Source organism: Canis lupus, chromosome 20, assembly GCF_011100685.1.
Source record: "Canis lupus familiaris isolate Mischka breed German Shepherd chromosome 20, alternate assembly UU_Cfam_GSD_1.0, whole genome shotgun sequence".
In the NCBI taxonomy this organism is placed as follows: domain Eukaryota; kingdom Metazoa; phylum Chordata; class Mammalia; order Carnivora; family Canidae; genus Canis; species Canis lupus.
In genome coordinates this window covers 49352075-49373851 of record NC_049241.1, presented here as the reverse complement: position 1 = coordinate 49373851, position 21777 = coordinate 49352075, and the positions used below count along the sequence as shown (strand labels likewise).

The 21777-nt window shown below is 52.9% G+C and overlaps 1 protein-coding gene across 6 annotated transcripts in view; it reads right to left on the bottom strand.

Annotated features, from left to right (window-relative positions):
* CACNA1A (calcium voltage-gated channel subunit alpha1 A) overlaps positions 1-21777 on the bottom strand; it is a 215310-nt gene that overhangs the window by 61178 nt on the left and 132355 nt on the right. For all 6 annotated transcript variants that reach the window (XM_038567087.1, XM_038567088.1, XM_038567089.1 and 3 more), the window contains exons 13-22: positions 21627-21739; positions 21382-21513; positions 20964-21036; positions 18671-18788; positions 18456-18523; positions 15152-15258; positions 12640-13455; positions 4290-4753; positions 2433-2571; positions 724-853 (exon numbers count right to left, since the gene is read on the bottom strand). In XM_038567087.1, coding sequence (XP_038423015.1) covers positions 724-853; positions 2433-2571; positions 4290-4753; positions 12640-13455; positions 15152-15258; positions 18456-18523; positions 18671-18788; positions 20964-21036; positions 21382-21513; positions 21627-21739 — 2160 coding nt within the window. The remainder of the gene's footprint in view (positions 1-723; positions 854-2432; positions 2572-4289; positions 4754-12639; positions 13456-15151; positions 15259-18455; positions 18524-18670; positions 18789-20963; positions 21037-21381; positions 21514-21626; positions 21740-21777) is intronic.

The window sequence follows — 21777 nt, the reverse complement described above, 5'->3', positions numbered from 1 at the left end:
CCGCCTGTCCCGTCTCTTACTCTCCCCTCTCAACCACAGGCACTCACTTATTCTTACTTGGCAGGACTCACGGGAAGTCATGCACACAGCAGGTGCTCAATAAACAGACAGTTGAAGGAAGCAGCGGAAGCTCCAGGGGAGGCAGAAATGGAATTGTGCTGTGTGATCTTGGTCGGGTCACTTAACCTTCCTGAACCTCAGTTTCCCCATCTGTCCAAATGGGGACACCTGGGAGAGCTTATGTACCAAGTGCCTGGGGTTGTGCCTGGAACACAGCAAGCGCTCAGTTAACAGGAACTGCTAGCAGACCCTGGACCCCTAAAGGGAGAGCTTTTTTTAGCTCTCCAAAAAGCTGAAAGTGCGGGCTATGTTTCTGAGTCAAAATTGCCCTTTCTTTCAAAGCTCGTGTCCAAACCAAGAAGTCCGTTTGGTGAGACCTGGCACAGTGTGCGTACCTCCATATGATGCCCACCTCACTCCCTCTACCGGGGATTCCAGCAATTTTTAGCCCCACCCACCCTAGGCTACCTTTTCCCTTGCCATGTACACAGGGCCCCTGCCTCCTCCAAGAATGTCCTGCTCCAAGAGTATCCTCAGTGAGTCAGAACTTCCCCTCCGAACCAGCGACTGAGGTGCTCCCAGGGCTGTGTCCGGGGGGTAACCCTGACATTCCTTCCAAACAGAGGAGCCCAGCCAGGAAGGGGCCTGCTGGGCGGGACTCACGTTGTTTCGTGGTGCGTTGGGCTGCACGGGGTCCTCAGCTGCCAGGGCGATGCTGCTCATGGCGATGACCATGAGGATGCACATCTCAAAGTAGCGCAGGTTCAGGATGTAATGGCACAGGCGGCGAAGGCTGTTGGGGACAGGCGGGTGTGCAGAGGTCCACTCAGATTGCGGGCTTACAAACTCTTTCCTTCTGTAATCTCCTTATGTCACCGCCCTGAGATCTCTAATGCCCAAGGTCCCACGCCCAACAAAGTATCAAGATCTGGGGGGCCCTCATGGGGGTCATGGAACCTCAAGAAGTTGAGCCCGTGGCCAGGGAAGATATTCACAGGCCCTGTTGATAAGTTCCTATCACTTCCAAACAACCCTCTTGGAAAATCGTTGATTCCCAGACTGAGTTGAAGAAATATTATCTTTGATTCTGTAGGAGATGAAAACGTTTTTCATGCGTACAATGTCCTGTGGTCAAATAAAATTGGGAAATTCTGGGTTAAATAGATTTCTTCTTTTTTTTTAACTTAATTGGGTGACCTTAGGCAAGTTACTCATCCCCTCTGTGACTTAGTGCTCTCATTCCATGAAATGCCATAATAGTGATGCCTACCTTACAAGAATGTGAAGCTCAAAGATGTTAATATATGCCTGGCACATAGTAGGGGCTCCAGAAAGTTACTGAGATTGTACATTGCAGGCCTTAGCCTTTGATGTGGCAATGGGATAATACTTAAGTACCTAACCCCTTAAGTGGAGCTAATAATATTTATAAATATGTCATAAATTTGTGTGAATGGTAGCAAGGCTGAGTGGTTAAGAAGAGGGATGTTGGTATCAGTGTTTGGGCTCTCTCGCTTGCTGTATGACCTTGGATAGGTAACTTCACCTCTCTGGGCCTCAGTTTCTTCATCTGTTAAATGGGCATAAGCATAGTACCAATCCCATAGGGTTATTATGAGAAATTAAAAAAAAATTTTAAAGCACTCACAACAGTGCCCGGCACTAAATACCACATAAGTGTTGTCCTAGTAAAATACTTTCAACCAAATAAAAAAGGAAGCACACAGGATGAGACTCAAGAGTCCCAAGAGGCAGGTTATAGAAACCAGTTACTGCTCAGTTTATTTGACATGATTTTTCTTTGTCAGGAGGCATTTTGAGGGACTCAGGTTTCAAGAAATGTCCTTTGGAAAAATGCAATCCTCAAACAAGCCACAGTAACACATGTAATAAATTTCTCTCCGAAATAATCTATCCTCTCCAAGGATGCCCAAGACAAAGGGCTATGGAACTCAGAGACCATCTGCCTAGAATTCAAACCCTTGTGGAGCAGAGGTTAGGAGTGAGCACTCAGGGACCAGGGCTGCCAGGTATGATTGTACAGGTTGTGCACTGCATAAGGCAACCATTTCTTAGGGGTGCCTCTCACATTACAGACTGTAGATTTGAATATATATGACAACGACTTCTAGCTGAGGGCAGGAAAGGGGTCTTTTCCCTCAAAAAAATCAGTACTTTATGAGAAATTTCTGTCTTATAGGACTTAAAAAAAAGGGCATCGTTTTTTAATTTGGTCAAAAATCCCTTATGAACAAATGGGATCTTGGAGGCAACTCTCCCCATCACCCGCTGTTGGCGCCTGTCCTCTGGCCTGACTTCCACTGCCCCAGTGGGAGCCCCGGCCCCCTGTCCTGGCCATAGGCCATACTCACGGGTTGGTCGTAGAGAGGATAAACATGGAGCTGTAGGGGGGCATGGGCTTGGGGCCGTCTTCCCCAGGGTCGTCTTCCTCCTCCTCCTTCTTCTCTTCCTCCTTTTTTGGCAGTGGGTCTGGGTTGGCGTTTTTGTTCACTGTGGGGACAAGAACCAACACAGGGCTCCCTCCATGATTTCCCATAAGCCTCTGGGCTCCTGTCCATTCAGACGATGAGCAACTGACATTTATAAAGTGCCTACAATGTGCCAGGCACCACATTGTGCCATTTAATCCTCACATGACCCTATGAGGTTGGTACTGTATGATCTTCATTTTACAGATGAAGAAACTAGCACAGAGGGGTGAAGTGACTTTCCTAAGGTCACACAGCTGGGATGTGGCAAAGCTGGGATTTGAACTTGGTCCCAGAGTGCCTGCTCTCAACCACTCGATAGCCTTGAGTCTGGTAGGAGGTTCATGGGATGTTAACACAAACCTGCCCCTCATCCCACTGGATCTTCATACCATCACTTGGAGGCCGATACCAGAAGCCCCGATAGACCCACGTTACAGATGGTAACACTGAGCTCTCCCTTCATCAAACTTCAGAGTGTCCCCCTATGAAAACTTCTCTCTTGATGGCAAGGGCCACCCCCCTCCTGAGCAGATTCTGCAGCTTGAACTTGCTATGCGTCTATGGGCAGGCTGAGTTTCTCTGAGCCTCAGTATTTTCATCTATAAAATGGGCACAATGACAAGATCCACCTTATAGGACGGTGGTGAACCTTTACCAAGCAGACTCACAGAAATCTCCTGCATAGAACTGGCACTGGAGGACCTGGTCTATTGTTATCATCTTTGGAAATAATGAACTTGGTGGGTCATTTCTAAATTCTCACTGCTTCTCTGACCCCCACCTTACATGGGGCAGGGCTTGGAGGGAGGTCACCAACTGCCAACCTCTCAAGGGCCTAGACCTACACATCTAACACTTGAACAGTGGCTATCCTAAACCTCGAGACGCTGTAAGTATAAAACCCACCAAAATTTCTAAGACAGAGTACGAGATAAAGGACGTAAAATAGCTCATTGATAACATTAAAAACGTCGATCACATGTTGAAATGATGGCATTTTGGATTCATACAAGTAATACTTTGGATTAAATGTGATTTATTAAGGTTCATTTCACCTATTCTTTTTTTTTTTTTTTTTAAGGGGAGAGGGGGAGAGGGAGAGAGAGAATCTTAAGCAGACTCCACACCCAGCATGGAGCCTGATGTGGAGATCGATCTCACGATCCTCAGATCATGACCTGAGCCGAAATCAAGAGTGGGACACTCAAGTAACTGAGCCACCCAGATGCCCCTCTTTTTTTTTTTTTTTTTTCATTTTTAAAATCACTGCTTCCTCTCTCCTTCTCTCCTTTCTTTCAACATGGCTACTAGAAAGTTTAAAACTACATGTGTGGCCTGTGTCGCACTTCTTTGGGACAGCGCCGGCCTAGGAAATCATCTGGTGCCCCTCCATTTCCATTAGAAGGATCCACTGCTTGTCAAATGCGGTGGCTTCCTGGCTTCTCTATGGGAATCTGGGATTCAGGCAGTATCACCAAACCTACTGAGTTCAGCCCCGGGCCGGGCACTGCGGGCGGATTCTCTCATTTAACCCTCCCGGCAGTCCCGTAGGGGCAGGAACCACACCTATACCCATTTCGAGAGGAAGAAACTGAGGCCAGAGAGGTAAGGTCACTGGCCAGGGTCCCCCAGCCAAGCCTCCAGGGATCAGGCCCAGGCAGCCCCGCTCAGCCCCTCGGCCCCAAGGACACTGGGTGCCTCGCCTGGTGATGGGGGTGCTTGGGGGGGCAGTCTCACCTTGGACGACAGTGTGGTTGAGGGGGGGCGGGCAGGCTGGGGGGATGTCCACTGTGGTGTGGTCGGGTTTCCTGGCAGTCTTCGCTGAGTTGGTCTGGGTGCTGCTGGGGTTGGTGACGATAAGGCTGTTCTCGGGGGTCTTGGGGGGGCCGGGGTCAGACGGGTCCCCGGGGTTGTTGGGCATCCGGCGGCTGGCGGCGTTCTGGGGGTTGGTGCCCGTGGTGGGCGGGGCCGGCACGGGGCAGGGGTCGGTGCTGTTCCCGGTCCTGGCGGGGCTCTGGGGCAGGCCGGGGCGGCCGAGGCTGTCGTGGGCGCCGGCCGATCCCGCGGTGGCCAGCTTGTTGTTCCTCATGTTGTCTATGTCCTCCGCCAGCGGCGGGTCTTGGCGGCCCAGGTCCTGCTGGATCGGCCGGGTGGTCGACAGGTTGGGGCCCGACACGGGGACCCCGGGGCCCTGGTTCTCTCTGCGGAAGGCAGGCCAACGAGAAAGGACCCATAACTGAGTTGGAATAATAGCACGAACATTCCAGACCCTGCCTCAGCTTCTACCATGCAGGGGGCATGCTTGGGCATGGAGAGGCCGCGCCCTGGAGCACCCCAGGGCCCGGCTGACTCCTGCTCAGAGACCATAACCCCACGGCTGTGTAACTGCTTAGCCTCCTGGGTTTCAGTGTCATGCTTCTCCTGCTGTTTCCTGGGGGACGAGGCTACTCCCGTGGGGGAGAATGCCAGGGCCTGCATTCTTCCAGCCTGAAGCCCCCTGCCTCTGCCGACAGCCCCCTCCCCGCCAGGAGCCCCCCCCCGGGGCACACAGTGTTTTCAGGGGTGGCTAAAGCAGACACAGTGACACCATCTCTTCGGGTAGAACTGCCTCATAGCTTTACCTGAAGCTTTACATAAATATGTCCCCTCCCAATATCCCAGTTAGGAGGAGCACGCCATACGTGCAAATAAATGTAATAAATAATAAAACTAGTTAAAGCAAACACTTCTGTAACGCAAGCGATCAGGGGCTGCTCTAAGTACTTGACTTATAATGACCCCTTCATCCTCAGCCCCAAGAGGAACAATGATGAGCCCCATTTTCCAGATGAGGACACTGAAGCTCAGAGAGGTTAAGTCTCTTGCCTAAGGCCACACAGCTGGCAGATGAACACAATAATTTTTCACAGGGGTACAAGAGTGATGGGCAAAGTGCTCCAGGCAGAGGGAATAGCCGGTGCAAAGGTCCTGAAGTAGGGATACGCTTATTGAGTTTTGGGAGGCTGGTGTGGCTGGAGGTGGAGAGTGGGGGAGACAGGGTGGGTAGGAGTTTGGTGCCTCAATTACTCAACTAATTAAGACCATGCCGACGGACCTGAGAAGGAAAGAGTCTGTGTGCTCGGTGCACTGGGGAGGAGAGAAAGATGCTAAGCATCCTGGCTGGGCTTTTTCTACCCCAGTGCCCTTTGAGACACCAGCTCTGCGAGGCAAGTGGTTTATTTTTGCCTTTTTTGTTCACAGCTTTCATTCTAGTGCCCAGAACGGGGCCTGGCACATGGCAAATACTTGGTCACTTTTTGTCAAATAATAAACAAATGCTCCCATTTTTCAGATGAGGATGCTGAAGGCCAGAAGTCCCCCAGGCCCAGACCATCAACCCCTGCCTCCTCCCATCTGCACACTCACCCCTAGCTTGCCAGGCACCTCCAGGAGCTGTGGCCCCAGTGAGGGTGACTGGGGTTTGGAGCCTGTCTGGCGGCTCCCGGCTGCACGTCTGTCCTCAGCTGGCCCGGCTCTGCCTGCCTGTGCCAAGTGGACCTGGCTCCTAGCCAGCATCCTGACAGTTTGCTCCGTTTGCTTTTAGACACCCCTGTAGACCCTCGGGCCTCAGACAAGGGGCCTCATCCTTCCCCAGTTCCTGGGTGCCGGCCCCGGCAAATTCTGTTCCCTGGAAACCCCAGGACATCTGTTGTTTATAATTTCAACGACTTCTCTCCCCAGAGGGCTCTGCAATCCAAAACTTCTCTCTCTGGCTCTTCTTAAAGGGCACCCCCAGTTCTGCTTCCTGTTTCCTCCACTTCTGCTCATAATAGCTCCCACGTATTGAGCACCTGCTGTGTGCCAGACTACACACACAGCTCTTCTGATCCTTAGGAGCACTGCAGAAAGCGGGCAGTACTGTTAGTCCCATTATGTAGATGAGGAGACTGAGCCCTGGAGAAGCTGAGTCACAGCAGAAAACATTTTTCTCAGGTTGTACACGTGTACTGACCAGCTGGGAAATCAGATGCAATCACAGGTGCCAAAGCCCAGGCCCAATCTGCGACCCTAAATCCACCTAACACTTCCTCGTTTTAATTTTGCATTTTAACTTGCAAAAGTTCACGGTGTTTTTAGGAAGCAGAAGAGAGACAAGGTAATTTATTTTCAGACTTGCCTCTCTGAGGCTGCATGGGGAGAAGAGCAGGCCCAGCCGGCTTTCTCACTTCTCACTCGTGTGAGTGGGCCAGAGTGACCCAGCTCTGAGTCTCGGCAAAACCCCTCACTAGCTGTGTGATCCTCTGTAATCTGATTAACCTCTCTGAGCCCCTTGTCTTTAAATGGGGATAGAGTAGCAGAACCTTCCCTATAACTTGGAGACAACAGTGGGGATCCTAGAGATGAGCTGCTACATAACCACTGGCAAGTTAGCCTTGTTTCTCATCCATCACACAGGTGTTGTAACCTCCTTGGGTCACTATGAGGAGCAAGTTTATTAATGACTCCTCGGCCTGTAACCTGATGGGATCTGCCCTGCTGGGTTTAGAACCTGCTTGGGACCAGTGATCCTTTACCCTTCTCAGCGTTTCCCTTTTGGAACAGGAATGCCTACCGTGTTCCTGTCCCACCCCTGTATGCTGGAGGCAGAGAATGTGTCTTCTAGTTTCATGTCCACAGATGGGGGGGCGGATTTGGCCCCCAAATGGATCATGCCCAGAATCTCACCCATACCCAGCTTAGATGATGAGATGTGGGATTCTGGAGCTGATGCTGTAACAGGCTAAGACTTCTAGGGATGTTGGGGTGGAGTGAGTGTATCCCGCACATGAAATGGATGTAGATTTTTGGGATGGGAGGAATCAGAGGGCAGATTGTAGTGGGCCTCTCAAAAGATGCGTCAACAAGGAAACTCTGAATGTGGCCTTATTTGGAGAAAGGGCCTTTGCAGATGTAATTAGGTTAAGGATCACAAAATGAGGTCACCGTGGATCAGGATAGGCCCTGAATGCAATGACCGGTCCTCAGAAGAGCAGGAGAGAGGACAGAGGGGACACAGAGTGAAGCCAGAGGCAGAGTGTGCAGTGATGCGTCTATCAGTCAAGGAGGGCCGAGCCCCAGAACCGCCAACAGCCCTCGGAACTTCGTATGGTCCTTGGATAGCCAGTGTCGGCTGTGATGGTGTGAGTAAATAAAGTCTACATCAGTATTTCCTCAGTGTCTTACACAGCCCACAAAGAAGTTCCTGATTCGAACCCACTCCTGATCCTTTTTGAGAAGTTGTCCATGAGATGAAAATCTGGCTGAAGTGTTTCCTCATTGTTTTTACAGATTTTTTTCTTTTGTTAATAAAAGAGAGAGCTGTCCCTCTAGCACAAATCAGGCTGGGGTAAATTACTATTTTAAAGAGAACCCAGATCCTTCGGCCATCATGTAAAGAGGTTATACTAAAGAACACAGCAGCTGAGACCATGGGGAGTCTCACGGAGATGTCAGCCTCGCGCCCAGGACCAGGAGCCTCTTGGCTCCCTCTGTCGGCTCTGTCCACTGCAAAGCCAGAGCAAGCTCAGCCTGCAGAGGCCACACCTCAGTCTCCAGGAAGCTTCACTGCCAAGTGCCTCCAAGGAGAACTCAAAAGGGGCAGAAAACTTTGAAGTCAGGCCCCTTCCCCCTTCTCTCTTGGGGATGTGCATCATCTGCCCGGAATAGGCAGCCGGTTGCATAACCCTGTCCTGCACTGCATCCCTCTGCCAGCTAATCACTTCAGCATCCTTCTGCCAAAAGCTACGGACACCTTGCCCAGGGTGTGCCCAGGCCCCCAGCTGCAGAGGAGAGTCCCGCTTCCTCGTGCCACCATGTCCTAAGGACCTCTGCGTATTAATTCATTTGATCCCCGCAGCCACCACCAGTGGAGGTGGGATGAGGATCAGGCCCATTTTACAGATAGGGAAACTGAGGCCCAGAGGGGCAAAGGCAGTTGCCAGGTGTCACCCAGCTGGGAGAGGAGTGGGCTGGACTCTGGTCCTACTACTAAGGCAGGATAGACTCTGTGAGGCTCAGAGGTCCCGGATCTCTTCTTGTTCTTTCTAGGGAGTGGGTTTCATGGTGATGGCAGCAAGTGGAATTAGGGTACAGAGAGCTGAGATGTTAATTCTGGGGTGTCGCGGGTCTTGGCAAAAGCTCTCCCTGTTCAGCCACATCCAGCATGAGGTACTGCCTGGCTACTGAGGAGTGGCAGCCGCTCTGAGACCCACAACATTTTCCTGGGAGTCAGGGAAGGCTCTACCTTGGTTCTGGTCGCCTTGGGGTGCCGTTGGGCTCAGCCGCCTGGGGTGGGGGATCTGGGGTCAGTGGCTGCTGAACAATGTAGAATGAATGAAATAGAATGTGCTTCTGTCCACTCTTTAGAGGGGTGAGCTTGTGAGAGCTGCGGGGGGCCATTTAAAACCAGGGAGGAGATGAAGCTGTAATTGGGGGACAGGCAGAGGAAATGGAAAGAGAACAATTATATATATTATTAATGTTCTGGCGAATGAAAAACACAGTGTGGGTCCGGGAAAAGGCCTAAGAAATGACAAAAAGGAAAAATGCAGGTGGCAGGCCCCTTAGGCAGGGCCACTGGCTTGTCACTGTATAGAACTGAAATGTCTTTTTAGGACATTATATGCGTGAATAAAGTTTCCTCTTGGCCATTTTTTAAAAAAATCAGATAAATGCCTCATCTTGGATTTTTTTTCTCTAAAACTGTCTGAATCTTCATGAAGTTTTATTCCCATTGAGCATCAGAGCCTTTGTATAAGTCAGGAGTGTAATGCCTCTCCTGGCTAGGGCCCCTGACACATACATCAAAAAGGGAGTAGCAGTGCCCTCCTGGTGCAGGTCTGGGGGTGGCAGTGGAGAGGTACTTTCTTCCCCTGGAAAGGAGGGGGAGCAGGGGCCATCTGTGGGATTCGGGAAAGCTGCATTCTTATCACACTGCTACTATGGGCCAGCTGCCCTTGGGGAAAAAAATCTCTGGGCTTCAGTTTCCCCAACTGTGAAAGGAAGGAGCTGGAGTGGTCATTCTAAAGGCTATGGATATAAAGGTTTTTAGGTCTGTTGACGAGAGAAAAAAAAATATTTTTTTTCAGAGAGGGAAGGAGAGAGGTGGGGGGAGGGGCAGAGGGAGAGAGGGACAGAAAGAATCCTGAGCCGACTTCACACTGAGCACGGAGCCCAATGCAGGACTCAATGTCACAACCCTGAGATTATGACCTGAGCTGAAACCAAGAGTCGGACTCTTAACCAACTGAGCCACCCAGGTACCTCCATGAGAAAATCTTAACAGTATAAATGATAATAATAATAGTAATAGCTAATATTTCTGAACACTTACTACTACCACTACTACACACAGTTAGCATATATTGAGTACGTACGTAGTAACAATCTTCACAGTGATAACAGCTAACATTTACTGAGCACTTATTAGAAGCCAGGCACGATTCAAAGCAGTTTATGTGTATTAACTCACTTGAACCTAGGCGGTAGGTACTGCTCTCATACCCACTCTACAGATGAGCAACAGAGGCCCACAGAGTGGAAGGGAGATGCTACAAATCCCACAGGTGGGAAGTGATGGGCATGAGTGTGATCTCTCGCTCCAGGGTTCTTGCCCTTTACCAGCAGGCTGTGCTGCATTCCGTCCCCATCACTCGGCCTCCTTTAATCACAGGAGTAATATAACAACAAGGATGACAATAATATTAATATTAGCAGTAGTGAGAAGAACAGCATCAATGAATCACTGGTCCTTAATTATCCAGTCATGTTCTAAATGCTGTATTCCACCTAAAAATCCTTTCTGTGGCCTCTCCTTGCCCTGAGAGGATTCGAGGTCCTGCTGACCCATCACTGTCCCTTCCATTTCTTTTTCTGCCACTCTCTCCTCACCTTCCAAACTGCACACCGGCCTCCTTCTGGTCTACCTCAGGGCCTTTGCACATGCTATTCTTAGCCTAGAACACTCGACTCCCTTTTCAGATTGCTCCTTTTGGGAGCCCGGCCCGGGCACAATTTCTTGGTCTTATTTCTCCAAGAGCCCCAGACCACTCCTAGCATGCCTGTCACCTGCAGTTAATGATTGAATCCACCGCACCAGCTAGGACCGTAGTAAGTACTTAGTAAACACTGATGGGATGGATGAATAAACCCCTAAGAGAAGAGATAGCATGGGGATGATCTGGAGTGATGGTTTTCAGGAGGCTGTTGTGCAGTCACATGCAGACCTAATGACATAGCACCTGGAGGCCACTGTGGGCATTTAGGAAATGGGAGGCAGGCAAACAAAACATCGTACCATGTGCAGGGCAGGGCCACCTGGGGAAGAATTAACCTTTCTCCTTCGTGACTAATGTCCCTTACACAGATGAAAAATTGCTTGTAATGACCTGTGTCTTTGGTTTTTAACCTCTGTTCTATATATCAGCATAACATATGTCTTGTATTTAAGATTTTTATTTAGTCATTTGAGAGAGAGAGAGAGAGAAGCACAAGCAGGAGGAGGGGCAGAGAGAGAGGGAGAAGCAGACACCCTAATGAGTGGGGATTCCAATGTGGGGCTTGATTCTAGGACCCCGAGATCATGACCTGAGCCGAAGTCAAACATTTAACTGACTGAGCCACCCAGGTGCTCCCCTTGCATGTTTTTTTTTTTTTAAGATTTTAATTAATTTATTCAGAGAACACATATGTGCAAGTACGGGAAGGGGCAGAGGGGGAGGGAGAAAGAGAATCTCCAGTAGACTCTGCGTTGAGTGTAGAGCCTGATGTGGAGCTAGATCTGACAACCCCAAGATCATGACCAGAGCTGAAACCAAGAGGTGTACACTCAACCGACTGAGCCACCCAGGTGCCCCTTGTATGTTTTAAATACACACCCCGTTTTCCCGGAATGCAACTACTGGCCATATTGAAGGAAGCCTAGACTCTGTTTCATATGGAACTTTGCCAAGAGGTATTATCCACTTAGGAAAATCTCAACACTAGTGGCAACTCCCTTGTGTCACCCTAACTGCCTGTACCACTGGGAGCCGGCCAGCATGTGTAGCTGTCACATTCATGGTGATTCTGCACACTGGGCCCTGAGTCACTTCACTCTGCCCTCCAGAGCCTCCCTACTCAAAGTGTGGTTCCTGGACCAGCATCATGTCTCACCTGGAAGCTCCTTAGAAATGCAGAATCTCAGGCTGTACCTGAGACCCACTGAATCCATATTTTAAGAAGATCCCCAGGGACTCACATACACATTCAATTTTGGTAAGTGCTGGCCTAGCGCCTAGGTCATATAACAGGCTCTTAAACACATCATTAAGAAATCAATATGATGCCCTCGTGGTGATATAAAGAAGACTAACAGGACATCAGCGAATACAAGACCAATGTGTGCTTCAACATGGTTGGGCTCCTACATGTAGAGTCACTACAGAACCATCGAAGGATTGTCACAAAATACCAAGAAAACAAGGAGGCTGTTTCCTACTGCATACGGTGCTGGCCTGGAAGTGGCCTCAACCCCGCTCTCCTTTCAATTCTGAGGGCCCAGTGTGGCTTTTTAAATCCCTCAGGAATAGCATCAGGTAAAAAGATGGCTGACTCATTAACAGCTAAAAATGGTCTACATGTACCAAGCCCTTATGTGTCAGCCGCTCTTCTTCCGGCCTTCGGCATGAATTGTCTGTTGGAGCTCCAGCAATGACCCAGTTTGATCCCGCTATCTCCATTTTACAGATCGACAAACCCGAGGCCCAGAGATGTGAAGTCCCTTGCCCAAGGTCACACAGCAAGTGCATGGAAGAGCTGAAGAATTCTTGGGGGGGGGTGGGGGTGGGCGGGTGTGGATTCCCCGTAGATTTTCCCCCGGACGCACAAGGGCGAAATGGTGCGCCTGCAGCCTCCGGCGGCCCGACTCGGCTGACCCGGGGCCCGCGGCTCCGCGGCGCGGTTCCCCCCGACAGCGGGATCTACCGCGCGGGGGCGGCAGAGAGACGCGAGAGGCCCCAGAGGCGCCACCGTGGCTCCCGGCATCGCAGCCGCTGCGGTCCCCACCCTGCCCGGGGTCGCCCGCACTTACTTCCTCCTCCGGTGCCGCCGCTCCCTGTCCTCCCTCCGCGCGTCCGCCTCGTACGAGGCCGGGGGCCCGTGCCGGTGCCGCCTCCTGCGCTCGCCGCCGCCGCCGTCGGGCCCGTCGCCGTCGCCCTCGCCGCCCCGCGCCGGCCGGCTGCCCTCGCGGTGCCGGGCCCTCCGCTCGGCCTTGTCGTCCGCGCCCTCCTCGGCCGGCCTGCGGTGGGCCCGGTGCCGGCGCGGCTCCCCGTCGGCGCCCGTGCGCGGCGAGCTGCTGCGGCTCTCCCGGCTGCCGGCCGGCCGGTGCGCGTGCCTGCGGTGGGCGTCCGCGGCCTTGGCCCGCTCCGCCTCGCCCTCCCAGAAGCCCGGCTGCTCCCCGCCGCCTTCCCGGGCGTGGTGGTCCGACTCGCGGCCGTACGGCCCCTCCCGGCTCAGCTCGGCCTCCTGGCTGCCCGCCCAGGGCCTGCGGGGGTCCAGGCCCACCGAGCCACTGGGGTCCCGGGCCCGGTCGTGGTAGCGGGCCTGTTTCCTGAGGAAGTCCTCGGCGCGCTGCTGGCCGAGGCGCTGGTCCACCGTGGGCTCGGCCGCCCGGCTCTTGTTGGTGTTGTTGTTGCGGTTCTCCTGGGGATCGACCACCAGAGGCCGGTCCAGGTGGGTCTTCATGTCCGGCCGCAGGTGCCGGGCGTAGGAGGCCTTCCAGCGCTCGTCGGGGTCCATCTCGTTGTACAGGGCCTCCCGGCTGGCCAGCAGGTTCTGCTTCCGCATCTCGCTCGTGCGCTGCTCCCACACCGACTTGGTGGGCTTCTGGTTCTTCTGTTGCTCCTTCCTGCAAGGGAAGGGCGCAGGGCTTAGAGCACCGCGGGGCCAGGCCTGCGCAGGCCCCTCCGCCTGCAGGGAGTCTCTGCCCACTGGGCGTCTCCACCCAGGTGGTCTTGGCTCACTGGGCATCGCGGCCCACGAGGGTATCTTGGCCTGGCTGGGTATCTCCTCCCAACCTGGTCTCAGCCTGTGCAGAAAATTCAACCTGGCTGGACATCTTGGCCTAGCAAGTGCCTTAGACCTGGGTAGGTGTCTCATTCTGACTGCATATTTTGTCTAATGGGGGGGGGGGGGCTGTCCTCAGCCCTCGTGGGCATTCCCGTTGCACATGACCAATGGTCGCACATGACCCCCTGGGAGGTGTTGCCCTGATGTTCAAAATATTTTAACCTCTGAGACAGCCGATCCTCATGGACACTGGCCTGGAGCGAGTTTTGGAATCACCCACGGGGCCTGCATGACCCTTTAATTCTGGGGTACGAGAGGTCTGGGTGGTCCCAAAGAGAGCCAGGGTGGGCACTTGGGAGTCATGGGGCAGCACCTCTTTACCCACTGGTGCCTATTTACCCACAGGGCCGCTGCTGGAGAGCTGGCCAGGTTGGAGCCCAGCCCGGAGTATACAGACTTTTCCAGGGTTTCTGTGTGCATTGATTGTTTTATACAGACCATCGTCTTCCACAGACTGTGCTAAAGTCACTGGTCTGATTATGTGTTTTCCCGGGCTCCCCTTTCACAGCCACCTCCTTCCACTTTGGCAAAGAAAGCCCCTTCCCCACCGTCACATGATGCACTGCCCCACAGTGTACAAAATCCTCAGGACACCTGACACAGGCACAATTCGGAGTATCAGTGTCAATGGATCTCACATTAACCTTAATCTCACTCAGCGCCTCAGTGCCTCTGCTTCACCAGCAGACTCTGTCCACTCTACCTTCCTGATCTGTCTAGAATTCAGCTACATCCACCACCAGGGCCACCACCCTACTCCAGTCCCATTATCCCTTCTGCATGGACCAAAGAAGTTTTTTCTTCCAGGAGCCTAGTCCGCAGACTTCCACCCATGCTCCCTGCAGTCTGTTCCCCTGACAGCTGCCAGAGAGCCCCCATGAGCACCCAAGTCAGGTCTTGTCCTACCTGTGCTCAAGAACCTTCCATAGCTTCCACTTGACTCAGAGCAAAGGTCTGAGTCCCACCCGTGACCCACAAGGCCCTGAACGATGTTTGTCACCTGTCTTTACTTCCTCCCACTTTCCTCCCTCCCTCCCTCCCTCTATTTCAGTCACAGTGGCCTCCTTCCAGTTCCCTAAATACAACAGGCACATCCCAGCCTCAGGGCCTTTGCATATGCTGTTCCTGCTGCCTGGTATGCTCTTCCCTCAGATCCCCCCTTGGCTCCTCCTTCACCTCCTTCAGGTCTTATCACCTCAGTGAGGCCTTCCCTGACAACTTTATTTAAAAGCCCAACTCTCCCAAGCCCTAGCTCTCCCTGTACCCCTTAACCTCTTGTTAATGCTGTCTCTGCAGCAGCTAGAACAATACTTGACACATAGGAGGTGCTTATTAACTATTTATCAAGTAAAAGGGGGTGGGAGAACAGACGTACCTCAACCCTGTCAGGGACTGCTCCTGGCCCCCGAATCGTTGACCAGGAGGGGGTATAGGCTGAGGAGCCTGGATAGCATTCTGGAGTTGGGGGCACTTACACAGCTATGGACATGTTGGCCGCCGACAGAGGACTCACTTCTGCTACCTCCTTGGCTTTCTGTAGAGCAAGTTTCTGGTTGGCTGCTTCTTCTTCTTCTTGCTCATCCTAAAAGACACATGGAGTCCCTGTTCACAAAACGTGAACTCGGCCTTGGGGCCTCACCTCTGACCCTACAGTAATGAGGGGCAACATGTGAAACACTCAGAAGCAGGTGTGGCCTGGGTGGGTCAAGCAACCATAGCCAAGGCCGGCAGATGGGAATAGGTGCCCACCGTGGGTCAAGTGCATTACTAGCCCCTTTACGCGCAGCCTCCATATCCAGCTCCTTGTTAACTCTATTTTAGCACACAACTGGAAGGAAACTAAAAGAAAAAAACCAGACTCCCTTCCTTTCCCACAATGGAGAGTTCTCTGCATCCTGTCTCCGTGAGCCGGAAAGTAATGCAGATTTTCCTCTCACTTTACTTTCTGGGTTAAGGTCTCTGAACCAGGCCTTTTAAAAAAACACCCTGACTAGCCCCCACATGCAGAAAAAACTGGCATCCCATGGCCCATCCCGTGCACTGCCAACAGCCTCCAGAAGGGGAATTGGGAGAGGAGCTTATATTCTCAGCCGGTTAGGTTCAGAGAGGAGGAGGGTGGGGGAAGATGTTTTAAAAATACATACAGAAAAAGATGTTTTGGGGCTTTAAATCCTTCTTCAGCCTTCATGCAGGGCCTCATTCGTAAAACAGAAAAGCCAACAAAGAAAAAGCAAAGAAAAAGCAACGAGAAAGAAATGGCCAGAGATGAACCCACCAATAAGAAAAGCCATGCTACGGCAGGGCACCTCTCCCCCTGAGCGGGGAACTCTGGGGCAAGCAGCAACCTTACCACCTCGGAAATGGTCAGATCAGGACACGCTGCCAGTGACAACACAGAGGTGGGATCCGGCCTGCCACCCCTTCTCACAAGGCCTCCCTTCCTCCTGACACCTCACCCTGCATTTCTCGGAGCCCAGTCCCTGGACCACCTGCCTCACCTGCCCTGCAAATACAGACTCCCAGGCCTGTGGGAGAGCCTGGGCTGGGCCCTGGAGCTTGCATCTTCAATAAGCTCCCCGGAGACTATCAAGAGCAGGTCAAGTTTGAGCAGCAGTGCACGTGGCTAAGAGGACAGGTTCTGGATCCCCCTGGCTTTAAATCCCAGCTCCTCCGCTTACCGTTGACGTCAGGTGAGTCGCTCCACGTCTCAGGGCCTCACCGTCTTCACCTAAAATTTTCACTCTCCCCAACTTTTTCTCTCTCGCTCTTCTCTCCAGCACTTCTCCCCATCTGACAAATTTGTCATCTTTCTCGTTCGAATGTCAGCCTTACGAGGGCAGAGATTTCTGCCTATTTTGCTCACTGCCCTGTACTTGGCTCCTAGACCAGGTCCTGCTCACAGTAGGTGCTCAATAAATGCTTTTTGGATGAATGACACAATCTGTGAAGTGGGGCTCAGAGAACTTACTTCCTTGCTTTCTGTGAAGATTGAAGGAGATGAAAACACACCAGGGGTTTAGCAGGGTCCCTGCCTCATATGAAATGCCTAAGAAATACTTGTAGAATAAATGAAGGAAATAATCTGGGTCTGCAGGAGGATGTCCATCCTTCGCAGATGATCCTGCCTCTCTCCCTCCGCTACTCCCACCCCTCCTGGTGCACCCTCTGCCCTGTGACAGCCTCTGAGGATGGGCTCCTGGATCTTGGATGAGCACACAGTTGGATCAGCCCCTGGAGCCAGCCTGCTCCACAGTGACCAGGCCTGGGGCCGTGTGTTTGGGGTAGCAGAGACTTCCATTTCTCCCCAGTCGGAGTGGGGCCCCGGGAAACTCTCTCTCCCTCCTGCCAGGGCCAGCAGATGGAAGGTTTGGCAGCGTCCGCTCAGTTCAGTTCGACACCTTGAGGCTCTGGAGATGGGGCCGAGAAGCAGAGGGATGCCCTAGGCGTGGCCCTCCTGGGCCGACAGGAAGACTCTGCACATGTTCTCTTAATGCAATGGGGCGGTTTTCCAATACCCCCCTGTCAAATTGCAAAAAAGGTGCCCGGCTTCCTTTGCGCAGTGCACAACCAGCATGACCATTCTCAGCGGCCCTGCTTATGGGCTATCCCAGGGCGGGTGAGCCGTGTTACTAAAAGCAATGCTACCTCCTCTGTGCCTGGCTGAGCCCGACCCGAGTCCCAGGGAGTCCAAGGCTGCTCTAAGGGGCATCTGACTGTAAATTTTGCCTGGGTAATTCAACATCACTGACACGAGTGATAACTTCTCCTCCCATGGATGGTTCTCAGCCCCCTCTCCCAAATTCTCTCCTGACTTCCTCTGCTCTTCTCTCACTTTTGCTCTTTTGAGGGGCTCACATCTCTGCCCTTTTAGCCCCTAGCTATGTGGCAAGGTCACTTAACCTCTCTGGACCTCAGCTTTCCCACCTGTGAAATGGGAGAGAACAGTAAGTGCTGTCTCTTCTGCTGTGGTTGTTACTTTGTATCTTTTCCTGCTCAGCTGGGGCTCTAGTGAAAACCAGCAGGGCGCAGGGTGAGTGGGTAAAGAACTCGGGTTCTGGAGTTTGCCAGGCCTGGGTTCCCTTCCTTTTACCAGCTCTGTCCAATGAAAGCCCTAGGGCCAAGTTGTACCTAGTAACTAGCCCTAGGCTCCCTTTATTGAGCACTTACTGTATAGCAAAAACCGTGTTGAGTGCCTAAGGTGCACCGGGAGAGGCTATAAATAGTAGCTGCTATTATCATACCATCTGGGACCAGTGACTTTGCCTTTCTGAGCCTCAATTTCCCCTTCTGCAAAAGGGAGATGGCAGCAAGGCCTGTCACCCATGAGCATCATCTCATTCTCTACTGCTGCCCCTTGGAGGTGAAGTCCGGCCAGCTCCCAAGCTGATGGGGCCGCGCCTTGAGCCTCGAGACCCTGCACGGGTTAATCTCCATCTGTCTCCATCCTTTCAGCTCTAGGATGGTGACAATGCCTGCTAGCCTGGGGGCTGTACCACTCCTTGGAGGTCCCTTGATGCTGTCCACTCCCTATAGATGGGCACTCCAGTGGAGTCTGGCATCTGTTTCGTGTGGCAGCCCCGCTGCCTCACCCCCTCCCACCTCCTCGGCCGTGGAATCCGCTGTGGTCAGGGACAGTCTGTTTCGGGGGGAGGAGCTGCCTCCTCCTGGGCCCGGGGCATCCAGACCTTGCCCCCACCCTCCACACCCAGCCTGGTCCTGATCTGCCACCGGCAGGTGGTAACTTTGCCGCAGGGAGAAACATTCTCCCACCAACCCCACCTTGGTGAGCTCCTGGGCGTTGGCCAAATTATCCACCGCGATGGCTAAGAACACGTTCAGGAGGGTGTCTGCAGGCGCTGGAGTCAGGGAAAGCACAGCCACTCGGACCCTGGCTCCCGGGGCTTCCTGGATCCTCCCTTGTGCCCCCCGCCCCCTCCCCAGTCTGCTCCACCGGCCACCCAGGCCTGCCCCCCCACCCTCCCCACGGAGGATACAGTTCCCGAAGAGGGTCAGCACGATGAAGTAGATGGAGAACACCATGCCGCCCTGCACGCCCCCCTGAGACTTGATACCGTCATACATGACCTCGTTCCAGTCTTCACCCGTCAGGATCTGAAAGGGGACGGAGAAACACACAGCCAACCCCTCTCAGCCACGGGCCCCGTGGAGACGCAGCTGTAGAGCTGGAACCTGCCCGCAGTGGCTCTTCTGGGCCCTGGTCTCTGGGGCGGCGGGTGGGGGGGTCTTGCCCGTTTGTGAGTGGGAAGGGACATCCCTGCACAGAGGGATTCTCAGCCTGGCTTCTAGGAAAAGGTGACCCTGGGGGAGTCACAAATCTTTCTGTAACTCTGTCTTCCCTGATGTGATAAGGGGATTTGCTATACATGAAGCTGTGCCCCCTAAATTCATTGAAGCTCTGAACCCCCATGTGACAGTGTTTGGGGATGGGTTAGATGAGGTCACGCGTTGGTGGGTCTCTCAAGATGGGATCAGTGCTTTTCTTTCTAAGAAAAGACAGCAGAGAACTTGGGTCTGTCTGTCTCTCTCTGTGCCATGTGAGGAGGTGGCCATCTGTAAACCAGGAAGAGAGTCCTTCCCAGGAACCAGCCCTGTGGGCCCTCCAGAGCTCTGCTGCTTAAGCCACATAATCACTAGTCCTTCTGGACGGCTGTGCCTGGAGGCAGGGTGGGAGCTAGTGATCGGAGAGCCTGTCAGGCACAGGGATGCAGGTGCTGGCAAATGCAAGTTGCCCTGATGCTTATGGGATGGACTGAGGGGACAGGCGTGCTCACTGAAAAAAAAATCCAGCTTCCCTCCTTTGTAATATTTTCACAAGGATAAAGTAAATGTGAAATAACTCCAAAAAATGTCAATCTGTTAATGCAGGTTTCTCAGCCTCAACACTGCTGACATTTGGGGCCAGGTCATTCTCTCTGGTGGGGCCGTCCTGTGCACTGTGGGGGGTTGAGCAGCAGCCCTGGCCCCCACCCACCAGATGCCTATAGCACGCCTCCCCCAGAGCTGTGGCCACCAGTAATGTTTTTAGAACTTCCAATCGTCCTTGGGGGATAGAATCCCTCTTGGACAAAACCCCCTGTGATGAAGATACATGGCTGGTGATTACAACTCTTGGCAATCATGTATGTGGGGGCTGAAACTTCATGGATGGTTTCCCTTTCCAACCCTGGTCTAGGGGTCTCATTGAGAAATTACCCTCCCAGGAGGGGGAGGGAGTGAAGTCACATTTTCCATACACTCTCTTGTTCCCCTCACCCCAAAGAGACAGAACCCACGAGAAAGGCTCTGGTGGTCACAGCTAGGTCAGTCCCAAACCTCAGGGCATATGTCCACATAGGTGCAAGGGCTGGTTTAGGAAGACCACCCAGGGTCTATTTGCTTTAGAATGTGGGATCGGGGTGCCTGCCAACCTGGGGAGGGTGCGTGTAGGAATCATGTCTTTTATTTCCTGGATTCTGATGCTTTGACATTTGGTGGTGGTGGTGGGGAGATCCTTGCTGACCCAAGAGGGAGTCAGGGCTACCTACTTCCTACAGAGTAAACACAACTTGCTGGGGAGTAAGCACGCTTGTCAAATGCAAATCAACCAATACAGAGCCCACACTCCCAAACCACTTCCTCTATCTGGGCTGGGCTCTTACACTCAGAGCCAACAACCCCCTGCCCCAGTGACTCCAGGGCAGGGACCAGCCAACCTGAGACGGCCCCTATGCCCAGAGCTCACTGAAATCATTCAAACGAGCCAATTCTAAATCTGTTTACCCTTCCTCTCCAATCCTTTCTGCAGAAACCACAGTTAAAGGCTTGTGCTCACGTCCCCCCTCCCTCTGCCTCCTGACCCACCCAGCTGCTTCCCTCGTATGGCCCTGTGTGGTGAGCCCTGTACTCCCTCTCTTGGAATCTGCAAGTACAATAAACTATCTTATAACAGCTCCCAATGGCAGTTATCTACTGATCTGTTGGCCTCACCAAATCTGAATAATGATAAAACCTATATTTTAAAACAGGAGGGTAAGGTAAAGTAGAGAAAGAGGGATTCAAGGAAGCCCCCCAGGGGGAGGGGCAGTCAGGCCAGGCCAGCTAAGCCCACTTCCCAGCGTCCTGGAGGTGGCCTCACCCTGGTCCCCTCACCAGGGCCCCCCTACCCCCATACACTGAGCGGGTGCTTTTTTATCTAAGATGCTAAGAGGCGTCCCCCATACACTGAGCGGGTGCTTTTATCTTGGATGCTAAGAGGTGTCCACCTCTGGGGCCGGGTGAAGACCATACCTGAAACACCGTCATTATTGCTGCTGGAAAAGTGTCGAAGTTGGTAGGAGGAGTCCCTTCATCAAAGTTAAACCTGTGGGGAGGACACAGGCATGTCACACTGGCCCTGCCCAGGGTGCTCTGAGGGTTTGGCTCAGCATCCTGTCTCCAGGGCAACATCTCCATCATCTCTATTCCCTAGAATCTTTCCAGGGCAATATCTCCATCATCTCTATTTCCTATCTCTTCCCTAGAAGGACACCCTGACTGTACCCAGGGCCCTGAGCATCTGGGTGAGTGCCCTGGGCATCTGGGGGGTTCGTGAGGAGGGCAGTCTGCGAGACGGAGGTGAGCCTGGGTCTCTGGATGGATCAGGCCTGGGTCTGAGGGCACCTGACCCCAGGGAAGCAGAAGTCTGGGGAATCTGCTGAGCACTTACTGGCCGCCGAAGAGTTGCATTCCCAAAAGGGCGAAGACAACGATGAACAGGAAAAGGAGGAACAACAGGCTGATGATAGACTTCATGGAGTTGAGAAGAGAGACGACCAGGTTCCTGAGAGATGCCCAGTACCTGCCGACAGAGGCCGGGCCAGCTGAGCCCACTTCCCAGCATCCTGGAGGTGGCCTCACCCTGGTCCCTTTCCCTGCCCCCTGCTGGGATGCCAGGGGACTCCAAAGACTTACTTTGTGACTTTGAAAATACGCAATAACCTGAGGGCTCGTAACACGCTGATTCCAAAGGATGTGCCGGGTTTTATGACGGCCCAGATGACCTCGAAGATGCTCCCAATGATAACCTAGAACACAGAACCTGGGCTTGTGTCCAGGGACCTTG